The following is a 15,818-nucleotide window of genomic DNA, read 5'->3' as shown; positions in this document are numbered from 1 at the left end:
CTTTGAGCTAGGTCATTGGACTGGATTATTATCCATACCAATCATTAGACTTGCTTCAGCTCTTCATTATTATTTTTCTTAAAAAAAAAAAAGGAATAAATGTGCCTACTACTGCCTATAAAAGCATTTGTTTTTCTCGTGGGTGGTTGCTGTAAAATTTGAAAGAGCAAATGGCTCTTTACAGCTGGATGTTGGCGTTTGGGGAATGGTTTGGCTGTAGTCAAGTTAAGGCAGCCTCAGGTGGCCGCTAAGTACCTGAAGTAGGTCGGCTCCAAATTCCCCTCTCGCGGTGCCGCGGATCCTCACCCATTGTGCCCCACGTTCCCTTGGGACTCCACCAGCTCTGGCCTGGAGCTGCCATCCCACTTGGTGGAAGCTGAGCTGTCTTTCTCTGGTCTTCCCACAGCAATTCCGAGCATCCTGGCGCTTCCAAGCCTCCCTTAAGCTCCTCCAGCATGACCTCACGAATCCTGCTCCGACAGCAGCTCATGCGTGAGCAGATGCAGGAGCAGGAGCGTCGGGAGCAGCAGCAGAAGCAGCAGGCAGCCCAGTTCATGCAGCAGCGAGTGCCCGTGAGCCAGACACCTGCCATCAACGTCAGCGTCCCCACCAGCCTGCCCCCCGCCACCCAGGTGCCCATGGAGGTCCTCAAGGTACGTACCTTTCCGCTCAGGAGCTCCTCAAAACCTGCTTTATTTCACGGGGACGCGGTTCTAGGCGTTTTCAGCAACCAAGTTTTGCAAATAAGCTGCGCTCTGGCTTAGTCTGCAGCTTGTTTTGTTGGGCGGGTAGCAAAGAATGGAAAAACTTTTTTAAAAAGTTTGTGTAACTTTGGTTTTCTTTCAACTTTGAGATCTCCGGAGGGAGGTCTTATAACAAAACTAAGTTTTCCATCGTTTTCGCTTTGGAAAACGCTTCTCCATCTTTCTAGCACTAAATTGCATTCAATACAAAGAAATTATTAGTAGATAACAAATCAATGTTTTGGTTTTTAAAGGAAAACAATGAAATAATTTTGTAAGATGGAGTCAAAACTCTATACAAAAGAGCTCCTCAGAAAGCCTTAATCTGAGATATGGGTGAGTTTCCAGCTACTTGCAACGAGTCTTTGTAATCCTTTTTTTGTTTAAATGACTTGTTTGCTATTAGTAGCTTTGGATTCCTTGTCCCACTGGAAACTGGGAGCTTGTTAGTGTCCCTCTGTCAAAGGGGATGTAGCTTGCTAATTACTCAGGGAAAAACGTGAACAGCTATAAGAAAAGAGATAATTTCACGCACTGCTTAAATTCAAGTAGGCTGAAGCACCGTGAAATGTGTGAGTAAAACAATGTCAAATGTTTTGGAGAAGTTTGCTGACATATTTCATGAAAATATGATTTTCACCAGTTTAGTAGAGTTTGCTTTGCTTTATTTGCTGGATCTTTTTATTACAATTTGTTGTTTAGTCAGTGAGCATATTCTTACCACATAAGTTAGCTGAGCTTGGTGACAAACCGCTCGTGTTGTGCTTGTTGCTGTTGTATACCAATGATATGCAGTCAGAAATTCTGTTTTAAAATAGACTTCCTGGCTCAGGATTTTGGGGGGGGGGGGGGGTCTGTGTGACAGGTTTATGGGGGAAATACAGGATAATTTAATTTATTGAATCTGCATTATGGTGTTGCGTTGTCAGCACAAAAAATAGCACTTGGTTTGGGATAGTAGAGTCATAGTCCGGTATGAGATCTAGGAGCAAAAAGGCAGCAGTTGAATTTTGAATTCTCTGTCTCCATACACACATTTCCATTAAAAATTAAATATAATATTCTTTGAGCACGTGGGCATATGCCTATAGTAAGGAGTCTGAAATTGTCTGGGAAGAATAGTTTTGTCTAATGTTTGTGTATTACTCACGATGTTTGTGTATAACAATTTCTTCAGCTTGTTTCCAGGTTATGCCTGTAATTATAATTCAGATCCAGCAGATGTGTAGGTGCTATGAAATAGGGTTTTTTTTGTGATGCACCTAGCTAAATAAGCATATATTACATTTTTACATCCTTTCATCCTAATCTGCTATAAAATGGGGTTTAGCGTATTTTTTAAATACTGTGGAAACTTGTAGGAAAGCGTTTATTTTTTGATATTTTGCTGATCAGGAAGGAGCATAATATCTTGAAGTAGCATTAGCAGTTGTCATTATGTTCATTTTGCAAATGCCTCTTTATATGGGAGAGGAGGGAAGGCAGCCCTTGATTTCTGAGGGACAAACTCAGAAATCTCTGCAGCCAAAAGGTGATGCAAATGGGGTTCCTGGGACCTGGCTTGTCACAGGATCTGTGTGCAAAGCTGTAACCTGCTGGAGCATTGCTAGGAAACTTCACCCACAGGACTTAAACCTGACCCCTCCTCCCTTAGAATTCCAAAAAAGGTATTTGTCCTCCATTTCCCTCTGATGGAGAAGGATCTCCTGAAAAGAGGTAGGACACCTCTTGTCCACTTGCCTTTAGCCCAAATAAGAGTGCATGACCCTGCAGAATAAAAAATTAAGAGTATGTGTCCTTAAGCGACTTGTAAAATAAAAATAGGTACTGGCAACAGGTACCTTTTGGCAATGGAATTCCATTTTGAAGGTGATAGTTGTGGAAATATGAGCAACCTGTTGGACCAAAATGATGTCTTTTTTCTCATCACCTACATTTCCTTAAGTAACAGTCAAAATTAGCAAAACCAAGTCCTTTTGGACTCTGCCTGTGAGAGGAGAGAAGAACTGCAAAACTGAGAAAAACAGCAAAACTGCTTTGCATAGTTTTGCTGTGTATGGTTTTGGTGGAGGAAAGCATTCACCCTTTTATCCTTACTCATAACAGTGGACCAGTTCTGTACAAAAAAAAAATTAGTACAAAATTCCAGGTTTGAAGTCATGATCTTCCTGAAAATTACCACTGAGGCTTCAGTGAGAGTAAGATTTGGCAAAAGAGCCATATAATTTTCTTTCTGGTTTTGGGTGGGATTGTTTTGGGGTTTTTTTGTTTGTTTGTTTGTGTTTTATTGTTTTTGTTGGGTTTTTTTGTTGTGTTTTTTTTTTTTTTTTTGGTTGTTGGTTTTTTTGTTTTTGTTGTTTTGTTTTTGTTCTTGTTTTTTGTTTTTCCAATTAGGATATTTGGCTCAGAAGCTGAGATTAACAATAACTCAGGATCTTCCTGGTGCCAGTGTGCTGACAGCCAGCTCTGGCTGCAGTGACATCATTTCCCTGCAGCTGCTTTTTACACTTCAGTTGTTTTTTAGCTGTAGACAGATTTTCCATATGAGCTGTACAGAAGTTTTAATAGATAGATAGGGAGCTAAGTTGCTGGCTTTACTATCCAGATGGTCTGGATTTAGTGGCCTTAAAGAATGAGATAGACAAAAAGGGGATTTTTACACTTCCAGAAATGTTAACCTGCGAGGCGGCTTTGTTTAAAAGTGATCTTTTTTCAATGTTATTTCACAAACAAGACCAAATCTGGTCCAAACCAAGCAGCTGGTTTTGTGTTTGTTTGTTTGTTTTGGTACTTTGCATCAAAAAATCCCACTCTAAGCCTGTTGAATTTGTCAGTATTTAGTGGTTTTAATTATGTTGTATGACTTGCCCTTTCACCCATATCTCACAGTGTGAGAAGGAGAATAATACTTGCATATCTGAGGATGGTAATTCAGAATGACTGGTTTAAAAAGAAGCCAGAGGTGTTAATGAGCTTGGATTTTATATTTGTTTTCAAGATGTCCATTTAGAAACAAAACAGAGAAATATGTACTAATCTATGTCACGTTGCACAGACATCTCCAAATTGCATAACATAGTATGCTCAAGGCCATGTGAATAAATGGGATTTCATTTTCTTGAGTAATGACTTCTCATTGCATCACTCCTCTGCCAAGTAATGTAGCTTGGCAAGGTAGGAGATGACCTGCTGGAATTCAAATTTTGCATTGCTTTGTGCTGCCTAATTAAGAGATGGATTGGGAGTAGGTTTGATGCTTTTGGAACAGTATCTCTTCAACTCCAATAGCAAAAGGAAGATTTGTTACAGCTTGTGGTTATACTTCTGCAGAGCTGGGGTTGGCTTCATAGGCTGGTTTGTCTTTGGGCATCTTCTCATCCATCTCCAACACTGCAGAAAGATGTCACCAGGAATTCTTTGCTTCTGCTGCAATTCACCTTCTTTCTCTGCCTTGGAAATAGGAATATAACATAAAATATTTATTGGAGTAGTTTCAAGCCCTCGTAAATCCCATTGAAGATGGGATCCCATAAGGACCCATTCCTTATGTTTTTATTTATTTATATTTAAAAGGATTAGCATCTTTGCAAAGAGTTCATCTTAAAACTGAATTGTAGCTGTGCTATGTGATTTGTATTGCTTTGCCTGATATCTGGATCAAGCTTACTCTACAGAAGAAGTATGAAACAATCCCCTAAATACTTTGAGCCTGCCTGCCCAAAAGCCAGTGTGGCATTGCAGGAACTGAGGCTGGTGTGTGTCCTCCATGGGAGCAGCATCCTCAGGAGGCAGCAAAGGAGGCTCAGGGCCAGCACCGGCCCACAGAATTGCAAATCAGTGCCACTGAAAATATTACCAGTTCTTGCAGGATTGAAAACATTACTGGTGGGCAGCTGACACCCAGCCCTCTGCATGTCTCACTAAGCAGATGGGAGGTGGAAAATTAAGGGTGAACATTTCTTCCCTCTGGCCCTCCATGTTACTTGTTGGCGTTTCCCGGTGCGTGGATGTGACACTTGCTGTCATGTTTCTGATGTGATGCACCAGGTCACAGGCTGATGGAACCTAAACTGGGGATGTGCTCTGGGTCCCTGTCCCTGCTGCTGGATGCAAATGCTCCCAGGGATGGGGTTGCTGCACATCCTTTTCTTCCTGAGTGTTGTCACACCAAATGCATAGCAAGACAGAAATCTGCTGGACTTCTCATACCTCTTCCTCCTTCTTTGTCTGCCATTGGGGTTTGAAGAATGTAACTCTTCTTTGGCACAGATGGGAGATGCTTGATACTACTGCCAAGAAGAGCCTCGAGAGCTGCAGTGGGAACCTGTAGTGGTACACAAGCTACATAAATGCTTTGCAGGTAATAAGGTAAAAGCAGGTCTCCTCACCAGCAGACAATGTAGCAGGTCCATTTCATCCTCTTTTAGTTTGTATTTGGAGAATAAGAAAACAGTTCCCTTGTTCCAGGGGATCTGGAGAAGGTGGTCCTGCTTTGGGGATCTACATGTTGAGGTCTCTGCTTTCTGGACAAAAATCTCTACTTGTGCATATACTGCCAGCTCTTGCTAATAAGGCAGCTCACCCCAAAATATACACATGTGTATTTTATATATATGTATCTAAAACCATATGTATGGAAGCATAGGCCACAAACTCTTTATTAATGTTTGTTATTAAGGCATTTTAATAGTCTATCTCCATACAACAATGCTTATAGTATGCTAAATATTCAAAATTTGTCTGCCACTAAAGCCCTCACTTCAGATTTCCCCTGCTAAACTGCCTGGGTTTGTGTCTTCATGGGAGATGTTAATTGCTCTTTTGGTGCCAGAATTTCATCATGGCCTTTCTTTCTTGTCCTAAGCAAGGTGAAACCTTTTCAAAGCCTAGAACCAGATCCTGTGTATTGGATTTCCTCTCTTGCTTTATTATTCCAACATCTTTGCCCACCTCATGGTAGTACTGTGGGCTGATCACTGCTGATACCAGTGGCTGTGGTTGTCTCCTGCTCAGTGCCATCCCATTGCTGCAGTTTGTGCTCATCTTTCCCTTTTCCCACTTTTCTGAGTGGGCAGGAGTGCAGGCAGCCAGCCTTGCCTCTCTCCTTCACCCTCGTGTCCTTACTCATTCAGACTTTAAATGTGCCACCACAATAATCCCTGCATCAGAAACCCTGTATTTCTTCATTTTTGAAATGCCAAGCATTTCTTCTGTTTGATTTTAATGACGATTGGACACGTACCAAAAAAATACCTCCTCCTATTCTTTTTCCAGTGCACTTATTCCAGAGTGTGACCTGTGGAAGCTCTGCCTGGCAGGAAAGGCTCAGCAGCTGGCAGTAGTGTTCTTGATGTAATAATTACCATAAGACTTCATTGTGTGGAGGACTTATCTCACAGCTCTGAAGAACAGAACAATGGGATGGCAAGATAAATGTGTGGTAGTGCCTGCCCCAGCAAATGTGTGTTTGTGGACGTGCTTATCTGATTGAAAGTTAATTTAATCTCACCTGACAATGGTAGGTAGTAGTGTGTGCTGGTGTGTTAGGTAAGCCTGGTGTGTATTTGCAATCAAGAACTTAGACAAGTGATTTGCCAGACTGAGTCTTGGTGAGCTGCAGATAAAACAGTTAAACTAAGGTTACTTACTCTTGGTGACATGCCTTAAGTCATCAGCAAATTCTTCATAAAGAAGAACTTGCATTTAACTACAGAACTACTAAAGTCTGCCTTGCCTCTTCAGCCTTCATGTAAGTAAAAGTATCTCTCAGGCCTTAAATCTTTTGCTTGCTCAGTGGGTTGAAAGCTGTTTTAAAACAAGCACTGGTGCTTGAGGTCTGCATCAGTAATAGAGGTAAAATGTAAACTCTTGCTTAACACCCAGGGTATTAGACATTAAAAATGCATGGAATTCGAGGGGGCAACATACTTCTGTGTACAAGCATCTGATGGTTGACTGCTAGTGCAAAACGCTGCTCTCACCCTTCGTCCCAAATGCCCTTTTCCTGTGCATGCAAACGCGTGTGTTGCTTGGCTCTTGAGAGAACTGGTTGTTGCAGATGAAGGTGTCTGATCTTTCCGTCTTGTTTCTTCAGCTGTGGTCACTGTGACACAAAAATGCAGCTCCCGAAGTTGTGAGACAGACTGTGCTGCTGCTGGGGTGTGAGAGGATTTCTTGGGAAAATGATGTGAGCAGAGTGGGAAAATAGGTGAGAAACTGCTCCTCATCATAGAGCTATTGCCTTGCAAGTTCACAGTAGTTACCTGGAAGTTTGAAATAACGTATTTGGCAGAGAGGAAAGCAGGATATACTCAGACAAAATCATACAGATAGCTGGAGGTCCAAGCTCTGATTGCTTCTTGGAAATTCTTGCTGGTTTATATCCTAGTAGGTGGCCTTGAGGATTTGCTGTCTTCCCGCTGGTAGGGTAACATCCACAAAATTAAGAAGAGCTTGCTAGTTCAGTCTGTTACAGCTTCAAAGCACTCTTTTTTTATGGTCTAGACATATTATCTGCTGGCTGAGTTACCAGACCTTGGGAAAATGGTGGTTCACCACGTGTCAATGGCTGTTTTGGACCTGCAGAAGATGAGTTAATCTTGTGCAGATTAAGATTTGTAGGTGCCCATAGTTGTGGGTATTAGGAGCATTGATGAGGCTCCACAGCCCCCAGCTAACAGGTTTTAGCAGCTTGTACCAAGTCCTTTGTCAGGCAACATGAATTTAATAACCACCTTACTCCTGGAGCCAAAGCTGTAAGAAGAGGGTGAGTGCTGGTCACTGCAGTTGTGTTTGCTGAAGCCATGGCTTAATTTAGCAGAAAGTAATACCCAGAGCCACACACAGTGCTGGAAAATGTAGGGGCTGGGGGGAGATCCAGGGGGGCCTCTGCTGACACCTTTGATAGGCGTTAAATTTTAAATGTGAAAACTCAGATCTGCTTAAAGTAATCGTTGGGTATTAGGTATACTCACAAATATTTCAGTTCTTCAGCTGGTTTGGCAGCTTTATTCTCCGAGATGCTGAACCTGTGTAGTGAATGAATTCAAAGTGACAAGCTGGAGGCATTCCTGCCATTCAAGAGAGGCTTAAGGAATTTCTTATTGGCTAAATTACAAATATGTAGCATTTTGCCCAGCACTGCATGGCAATTTCAACCTGCCTGACCGTGACAAGATTAGTACTTTTCTTCCCTCTCCCCAGCAGTATTTTTTTTTTTAAATTAGATTAAGAAGTACCAGGCAGAGATGCAAAAGCTTGAAAGAGTGAAAACCAGCCTTACCTTGAATGATTCTGTCTGTCATTGGATTGGTTCCTTAATTAGCCCCACGTCCTTTAACCTCTTGAGAAATAAGTAAGGGATAAATTTGGGGATAAAGACAAAGACGCCTGGAGATTTACCACACACCGCTAGGTAATTCATCAAGGAATGTTGGTAATTAGCCCTGCCTCTTTCCTTTCTGGCTCATTTAATAAAACTGGTTGATTTAAAATAATGCCTGCTGGTTCATTATCAACTACTTTAAGAGCCAAGTTATGAACTTGAAACAAAACCCAGTATTGTGCTGTCTCCAAGGACCTGGTGAGTGTGTTTTGTTTTGTTTTTTTTATAAAAAAGAAATTGCTCTGTCTGGTCAACAGTCTCCCCAACTTGATAATTAAATATTATTTTGTTTGGATTACCATTTGGCTTTTTGGGTGTATTTATTCCTGGTGTCTGCTGCTGAGAGGCAGAGAAGAGGGGAAAAAATCCAAGATCTTGAAAAGGTATGTGTCAGATTGTGTTAAGAAAGCATGGCCTGATGGAATTCAGCTGAATAAGGACTTTACAATAGTAGTAGTTGTCCAGTTGAGGAAATGGGCAACTGTTTTAACCCTTTATCTCTCAGAAGTGAGTGCCAAATATGTGCCTTATTCTTTGAGCAAAATGATCAATTTTATTAACCCATCTCTTTAGTGCTTGTAGTGGAAATTTTTCCCCGAGCTAAGGACAGAACTCATCTAGTTTATATTTGCTTGGGAACCCATGCACCAGTCTCTCTTTTTCTCTATAGATCTCTATATAAAGATCTCTCTTTTTCTTTCTTTTCAAGCATTACATGGAAATTAAATGAGAGGATCAGGCTAACACTGGATCAACACTGCTGCCTTTGCACTGTCTGGGAGAGTATCTCAGCATCCACTTCGAGTTTGTTACAGCAACAGTTGCTGGCCAGTGGATCTGGTTGGGTCAGTCTGCCTGAATTAAAGAATGAACTTACTGTAAATCTTCCTTTAATAATTCATGTCAGTCTTAGGTTGCAAAACTTCTGAAACTGTTGTGGGCTAGAGGAAAAGCAGGCATTCTGCTGACAGAATCCTCTGTAAGACTTTCTGAACATGGAACCTCTCGGTATCATTTGGAGCAGAATTGGATGTATAGGAATAAGGAAGAACATCCTCCTGCTCATCTTCTATCCATCTCCTTTCCATCCCCTGAGGTAGTGCTAATTCTGGGGGATCTTGTGTTCCATAGGTGCTTTTGTGACCCAGCAAAACTACATGTCTGCTTTTATATGCTTGGCAGATTAGTAAATAAAAAAAGAAATTAAATGTGACGGCCTCTGTGGAAATATAACTCTGCCAGTGATTCTTTTGTCACCAATGATAAAAATAACTTTCTCCTGCAAACAGCTGCAGAGAGGCCTCTGGGGTTATGGGGTAACAGCTCAACCCTGCAGGTTGTCACTGGACGTTCTGCCACTGGAGCCAGTTCCCTACTTGTTTTGAGACCTGTTAATAAACTCTGATAGTTTAAATTGATTTTAAACTGGGCTTGTTTTTTTTCCAGCTTATAATAATGTGGAACAGAAAATCGATTATCTTTTAAAGAAACACCAAAATAACCCCCAACAAACAAAACTCTAATACCAGTTTTTGTAAAGTTAGAATGTCCATGCCAAATTAATAGTATGGGTTTTACACATCATACTATTATAACATACTGGAACAATATTTATTATGGACCTCTGTGACTTGGTGTCCTAGAGACTTACTGAATATCAGTAGTTGAAGTTCCAGTCAGTTGTTTGAAAGTTCTTGTGTAAGTTACATAGTGCAAACAGATTGTTTTTGAGTTGATCCCCAGCCGCAGGCACTTCCACATCAGCGTTACAGTAATTAAGCAGTAACTCATGGTGCTGCACTTCCCTAATTTCTCAGCAGATGGCATTATGGTTTCCAAGACTGTATTCCTTGGGAGAGCTCTCAGCTGCCATGGAATTCATCATTCTAGACTATTCCCTTCACCGATGAGGGCTAATACTCAGCTGTTAAGCCTGTTTTGACACATTTTTCTAATTGTGTTGTTTGGTTATGTTCTGTATTTTATTTTTCCAGAGGTGTATTTAAGCCATTAGCCAGGTAAAATGCGGTATGTGATAGTTACTGCATTCAAAAACTAAGGTAGGCTGCCTGTTTTTAAGTAAAACTGCTACTGGTGTCCAGCAGTAAGACTAGAACATTAAAAAAGGTTAAAGGACCATGTTTTCCATTGAACATTCCCAATCCTTAAAACTATGTAAAACACAACTGTTCTGCATTAAATTCTATGCCCTTCCTGATTTGTGCTACAAATCCTGGTTTTTGTAGAAAATGTCAGCTAGTGAAAGAAAAATAATTTGGAGCAGTATTTGATGCCATTGTGGAAACACTAACAAATATTAGTGTGTTCCTAAATAAATGTGGCTTGCAAAGCACGGGAGGCATCAGCTGGTTTTGGGCACCCCACCTCTGTGCATCCCTGGCTTCTGACTGTGTTTTTGTCACTGACCTGGCTGGAATCCATGTCCTGTCCCCCAGTGGACACAGTGACATCAGCAGGAGCGTGTCTTGCGTGTCTAAAGAAACCAAAGTTTCAAAGAGCTGGTTTTTTTTTTGTCTTGGAACAATGTGCTCCTTGTATCTATCTGTGTGTCCATGCTCTCCTTCTGAGTGCAGAGAGGGGCAGATCTGCTCACCAGGGAGCACCGCAGGCTCCGGAATGTCCGGCAGCGCCGTGAGCTCGGGGCACCAGCAGCAGCCAGGCACCTGAAGTTATCCTGACCTACAGTCCAAACCAGTCCATTAATCTCAGAGGAAGCTTGTAAGTTAAGCAAGGCGAATCAAAGCTTGTATTTCAGGCTGCCTTCCTGCTTTCAACCAGAAGCTCCTGGTTGAAACTATCAGAATTTAGTTTGGGGAGATAATGGTTAGCTGTGGATGAAATATTTCTGTTCTGTCAGAGGAAAATATCAGTAAGCAACTAATGGAAATTCTCTTCTTGGAAAATAGTCCCTTCCTTAAAGACATCTGAAGGCTGAGGTGTAGCAAACAGCCTGTCTCCCTGTTTCAGGTCTTCATAAAGTTCGTGCCAAGGGCCTGCAGGCAACACAGTAAACTTTGTGTTTGAGACTACTTCTGACTTCCTCAGGCTGTGATTTCTCTGCTTGTTCTTTTCTTTTTTCTATAGGTGTGTGGATTTCTTTTGGGTTTTTTTTGTGGATATGGGCAGCCCTGGGAGTAGTATTGTCAGGAAGAATTCATTCCAGTTGACCAATATCAGTGATCCAGAGTGCCATTGCCCTTAACCAGCATCTCTGTCCTGATAGCACCTAAGTGATAAACCTGCTTTTGGGGAGACAGCTTGTTTTTACTGGGGTGGGGAAGACCTGCTGTTAGTTCTGCTACAGCCTCATGTGAAGTAGGGCTGTTCTGTGGAACAATGTTAACATTTCAGAAACTGCTTTAAAATTAATTATAACAGTGCTTTAAAGTTAACTTTGTCTTGTTAAACAGAAAATTCTGAGAAGTGAAACTTCGGTTTAAAAAATCGTGGCAATCATCTATATTATCATAAGTTACTGATTGAAAACTTGTCCATTGAGCTGTCCGAAAGCACTGTTTTTGTTGTAATAATTTGTATATTATACAGTTCTGCTTCCTGACTACCACCAAAACCATACTTTGCTGAGCTACCTGTGTCTCAAAGAAACAGTTTGTTTAGGGAGGGAATAAAATAGCCTTGAATGAGTCAGCACTTGTATGTAGCAATCGTAAGCCTTCCGTGCTCTTTGCTTTCCAAAAGGAAATGAATTCTGGACCACAGGCACCATTCATTGCAGGGCACTTAATGGGCTCCATTCACATGAAAGTTCATATATTCCTTAAGGCTTCAGCCCTGCGTGGTTTGCTGTGTAAAAGGAAAAATACTATTTAATCATGCTATTTTGGCTTTTCTAAAGAGTTTATCCTTTTCCTACACTGGCTTTTTGAGGGAAGGAGTGATTCCTTCTGCTCTGGAGTGCTGCTTATGCAATTAGTGGTCACTCTGTGCAAAGTGCCACTTCCTCTGTGGGTCACTGTTCCAAATTGCCTTCTGCCTTTCCCTGCAGTGTTTGATCTAAGACACGAGGAGAAAGCTTCCAGGCAGGGCTTCTGCAGGATTGTCCTTAGAAAAAACCTTCTCTCTGAACTTGAACCTTCCCCAAGGAAATGTATTAATTCCATTTATCTGCTTTGGTTAAAGGCTGCAAGGACTGAATTGGGTCTTGATGGCTCAGCATGATCTGAGCACAGAGTCTGGATGCTCCTCCCTGGGTGCAGAGTGAGGAATGTGCTGATTGCTACCAGAGCCAGAGAACAATGACAGAAAACTGTTAGAGGAACACTGTTCAACTTTGCATTTTCTTCTCTGGTAGCTGCAGTTCCAGAAAATATGCCCAGATAGCTATTGCTGTCAGCTGTACGTAGTCAATTGGCAACTTGATGGGGTAAATCAGAAGCAGCTTCGGCTGGTACTCAGTCATGGAATCCTGGAATGATTTGGGTTGGAAGGAACCTTAAACAACATCTAGTCCAACCTCACTGCCATAGAAAGGTGACCTTTAAAAAATCAGTTTAGTGGTTTTGATTGCCTGGGTTGGTGTAGTCCTGCAGACATCTGTACCTGTGTCACAGGGAGCTGCTGTGGCAGGGCAAGAACAAGCAGTTGGATCTGCTTGTGCCCCGGCACCTTCTGGGGCTGACTCTGCCTTTAGAGTGGAGCAGCAACACAGTTTTGAATTCCCAGTTGCCCCCATGTATTACATATTAGCTTATTTTTGCTCAGTGCTGTTGATGAGTATTAATTAGATTCTTGTCAGAGGAAATTAAATCAGGAGATCTCATGTTATCCAGCCACTCCTGGGAGTTCAGTCTGTGAGAGCAGACTAGAGCTGGTCTGACACCAGTGGCTTGAAACACATCATAATGTTCTGAACCATTCACCTGTGGGTCCCACATCTCAGACCACCTTGTTGGCTGTGGTGGATGTACTGGCATCTCCTTGGCTGTTAAAATATCCTAAACTTTCACTTCTCATCTGTTCAAACTTCATTTAAAATAAACTCCACAGTGTGAGCTTATTTGTATTTTTAAAGCAAATTAAAAACAATTTGTTCCATCCTGTAGTGTTATGCTAAAATGGGTTTATACTTGGTTTAAATAAAGGCAAGGGAGATGGGGAAGTCTGTGTTAAGATCTAGTTAATCCCCATCTACTCTCTAATTACATCCCTAGCTCTAGCATCTGGTTGCCTTGAATTGTGTTATGTTCCCATACAGTTTCTTGAGCAGCTACAACCTTGTGTGTGTTGTCAATCGGTGATGCAAGGTATGTTGTGAAATGCATGTCATGATGTTTGTATTTTTCAGTGTTAAAAGGAGATGCATGGTTTTTTGCATAAATACAACTTTAGTGAAGGATGCTTTGCCTGTTTCCCTGTGTGAAAATCAAGCTGTTCTTGCAAAAGCACTTCAAAGGTTACACTACTTCAAGGGTCAAGTGCGGTTTAAAATAGGATTCTTCTGAGACCAAGCCTGCAGGCCCTGAATTTCTTTCTCAAAAGACATTTTGATCTTCTGACAAACTATTACTTCTGAATTTCTTGGTGCTTCATATTTGCAGCTAACTTTTGGAGAAGTGGAATGATAACACACACTCTTCTTTGTGTTTTGTGAATGTGTCTCCCCTGGTGAGTCGATGGCTTTTGCTTTTTTGAAGTTCAGATGAAATCCTTAAAAAGAGTTTTCTGTAAGATGTTTGGAAAGATGGAATTTTTCTGGTGTCATGTAATAAAATGTGTTTCCAGTCCTGCAGAAAGAGCCCTAACCCTTTACCTTGACAGGGCTTCACACAGGACAGAATCAAGAGCTTGTAGTCCCTTGCAAGCTGGAGGGTTTATATTTACTCACATGCTGCAAATGCTGCTCTGACAGGTTTGTGCATATGTTGGAAAAACACCATGGCAGAATTTCAGACTATCTCTTTATATAACCTGTTTTTCAGTCCTAAAATGTTTGTGATGAGGAACATGCTTATGCAACATCTGTTGAAGTAATGAACCTGAGTGCAGTTCTTTATTACAACTGCAATATAAACAGAGCTCCTCACAGCTGACTGAGGTTTTGTCCAAGATTTCACTCCTTCAGCTGATGGTCCTGCCAGCACCCCATCCTTTGGCCTCATCTAGGGTCATTTATATGGACAGCAGCTTCTCATTTCACAGGGTAAATAATTATTTGCCTGCCATATGTGAAATAACATGAGGAGGAGGGTTTTCAACAGCTCATCTCGGGAAGATGTGGAGGGGCAGGTGTGGGGAAGGTTAAAAAATTGGCCAAGGGGGATGTGTCTTGTTTTTGTAGGTATAAAATAGATTGTGATGTCATGGCTCCATGCATGTAAAGCTTGAGATCTTAAAGGGCTGAATTGTTGGCATCCTTGTTTAATAAATGAGCCTATGTTACTCTTGGTTTTTTTTGGGAGCCAGACGATAGCTACTGTGTCTGATTGTTGTGGGAATAAGATCATGGGGTGTAGAGGTGAGGTCATGCAGCCTAATGGCCCTTTGTCCTAAATATGTCTTTCTGTTACAGAATTATTATGGTGACATGCCTTTAGCTAAGAGATAACTAAAACACTAAATTCCATTGTGGTTTCTGGGTTTAAAATTAAGAGTGAAATAAACATACTTAATTTCTTACTCTTGTTACTTTTAATCTCTTGTGGTTGCTGTGATGTCTGCTCTGGCATCTACTTTGTGAGTGACATGTCAGGAAAGAAAATATACGATGTTGCTTAATGAAAGTGTTGGACTTAAGCACTTTGATCCCAAGGAAAAGCCATCATCATTCAAAAGTAACCCTGGCAGTGTGGCTTTCAGTTTGAATGCTCTGTGTGGCATCAATTTGGCCCCCTGGGTTAACTCTCCTCCAGAGCGATGTCATGCTACTCCACACAAGGAGTGACCCACCTTTGTGGCTTGCCAAAGTCCTCAAAAAAATCCCCGTTCTGGTATTTAGCAGAATGCTTCAGATCAGAGCCAGTTGGGTTTGCGTGAAGGTGACTTGGATTATTTTACCTTAGCGAACATGATGATCAAGCACTCTGAGGGACTGAAACTCTTTTATTATAACTCAGTAGGCTTTAATACAGTAATAAATAACATCACAGCTCGTTGAGCAGAAGGATAAAAATCAAGGAGTTCAGTGGTAAGCCAGCTTGCATTTCCTTCATGTAAGTGAAGTCAGCGATTTATTATTATTTTAGGCTGTGTCTAATGGTCATATTAGTGGTGTGAATAAAATGGATGTATCTGGAGTGCTTTATTCTTCTGCTTGTTCGAGCCTTCCATATTGGGGCTGACATGAGTCATCATCAGCTGTAGGCAAAGTGGTATAGAGCCCAGCTAAGTCCTTCTAATTCATTATTAGCTGTAACATGTAGAAGCTCAGAGCATGTTACCAGTATAAAACTGGTTTGAATTAACACCATCTTCATTCTTTGCTGCTTCTGGTGGCTCTGTGTGTTTGCTGTAAAGGATATCCCCTCCAAACAGGTATGTTCCAGGACTGGTGACCTTTGTGCTTGTAGCCAGTGTGTTGCCAAGTGTTTTGTTAAAATAAATGGTCCTTTCAGAATTATTTTCACTCATATTTTGGGGTGCTTCTTCAAATGTTTTGGTAGGAGGACTTTCCAGTTGATGTTGAAAGCTGTTCCAGCAAGCACTGTTTGGGT

The 15,818-nt window shown here is 41.5% G+C and overlaps 1 protein-coding gene across 7 annotated transcripts in view; it reads left to right on the top strand.

The window, feature by feature from the left end:
- MITF (melanocyte inducing transcription factor) overlaps nt 1-15,818 on the top strand; it is a 99,593-nt gene that overhangs the window by 54,841 nt on the left and 28,934 nt on the right. For all 7 annotated transcript variants that reach the window (XM_053989164.1, XM_053989162.1, XM_053989165.1 and 4 more), the window contains one exon: nt 407-653. In XM_053989164.1, the coding sequence (XP_053845139.1) occupies nt 407-653 (247 nt within the window). The remainder of the gene's footprint in view (nt 1-406; nt 654-15,818) is intronic.

This window comes from Vidua macroura, chromosome 13, assembly GCF_024509145.1.
Source record: "Vidua macroura isolate BioBank_ID:100142 chromosome 13, ASM2450914v1, whole genome shotgun sequence".
Classification (NCBI taxonomy): Eukaryota; Metazoa; Chordata; class Aves; order Passeriformes; family Viduidae; genus Vidua; species Vidua macroura.
The sequence above is the reverse complement of the archived record's forward strand: the minus strand, read 5'-3'. Positions and strand labels throughout refer to the sequence as shown.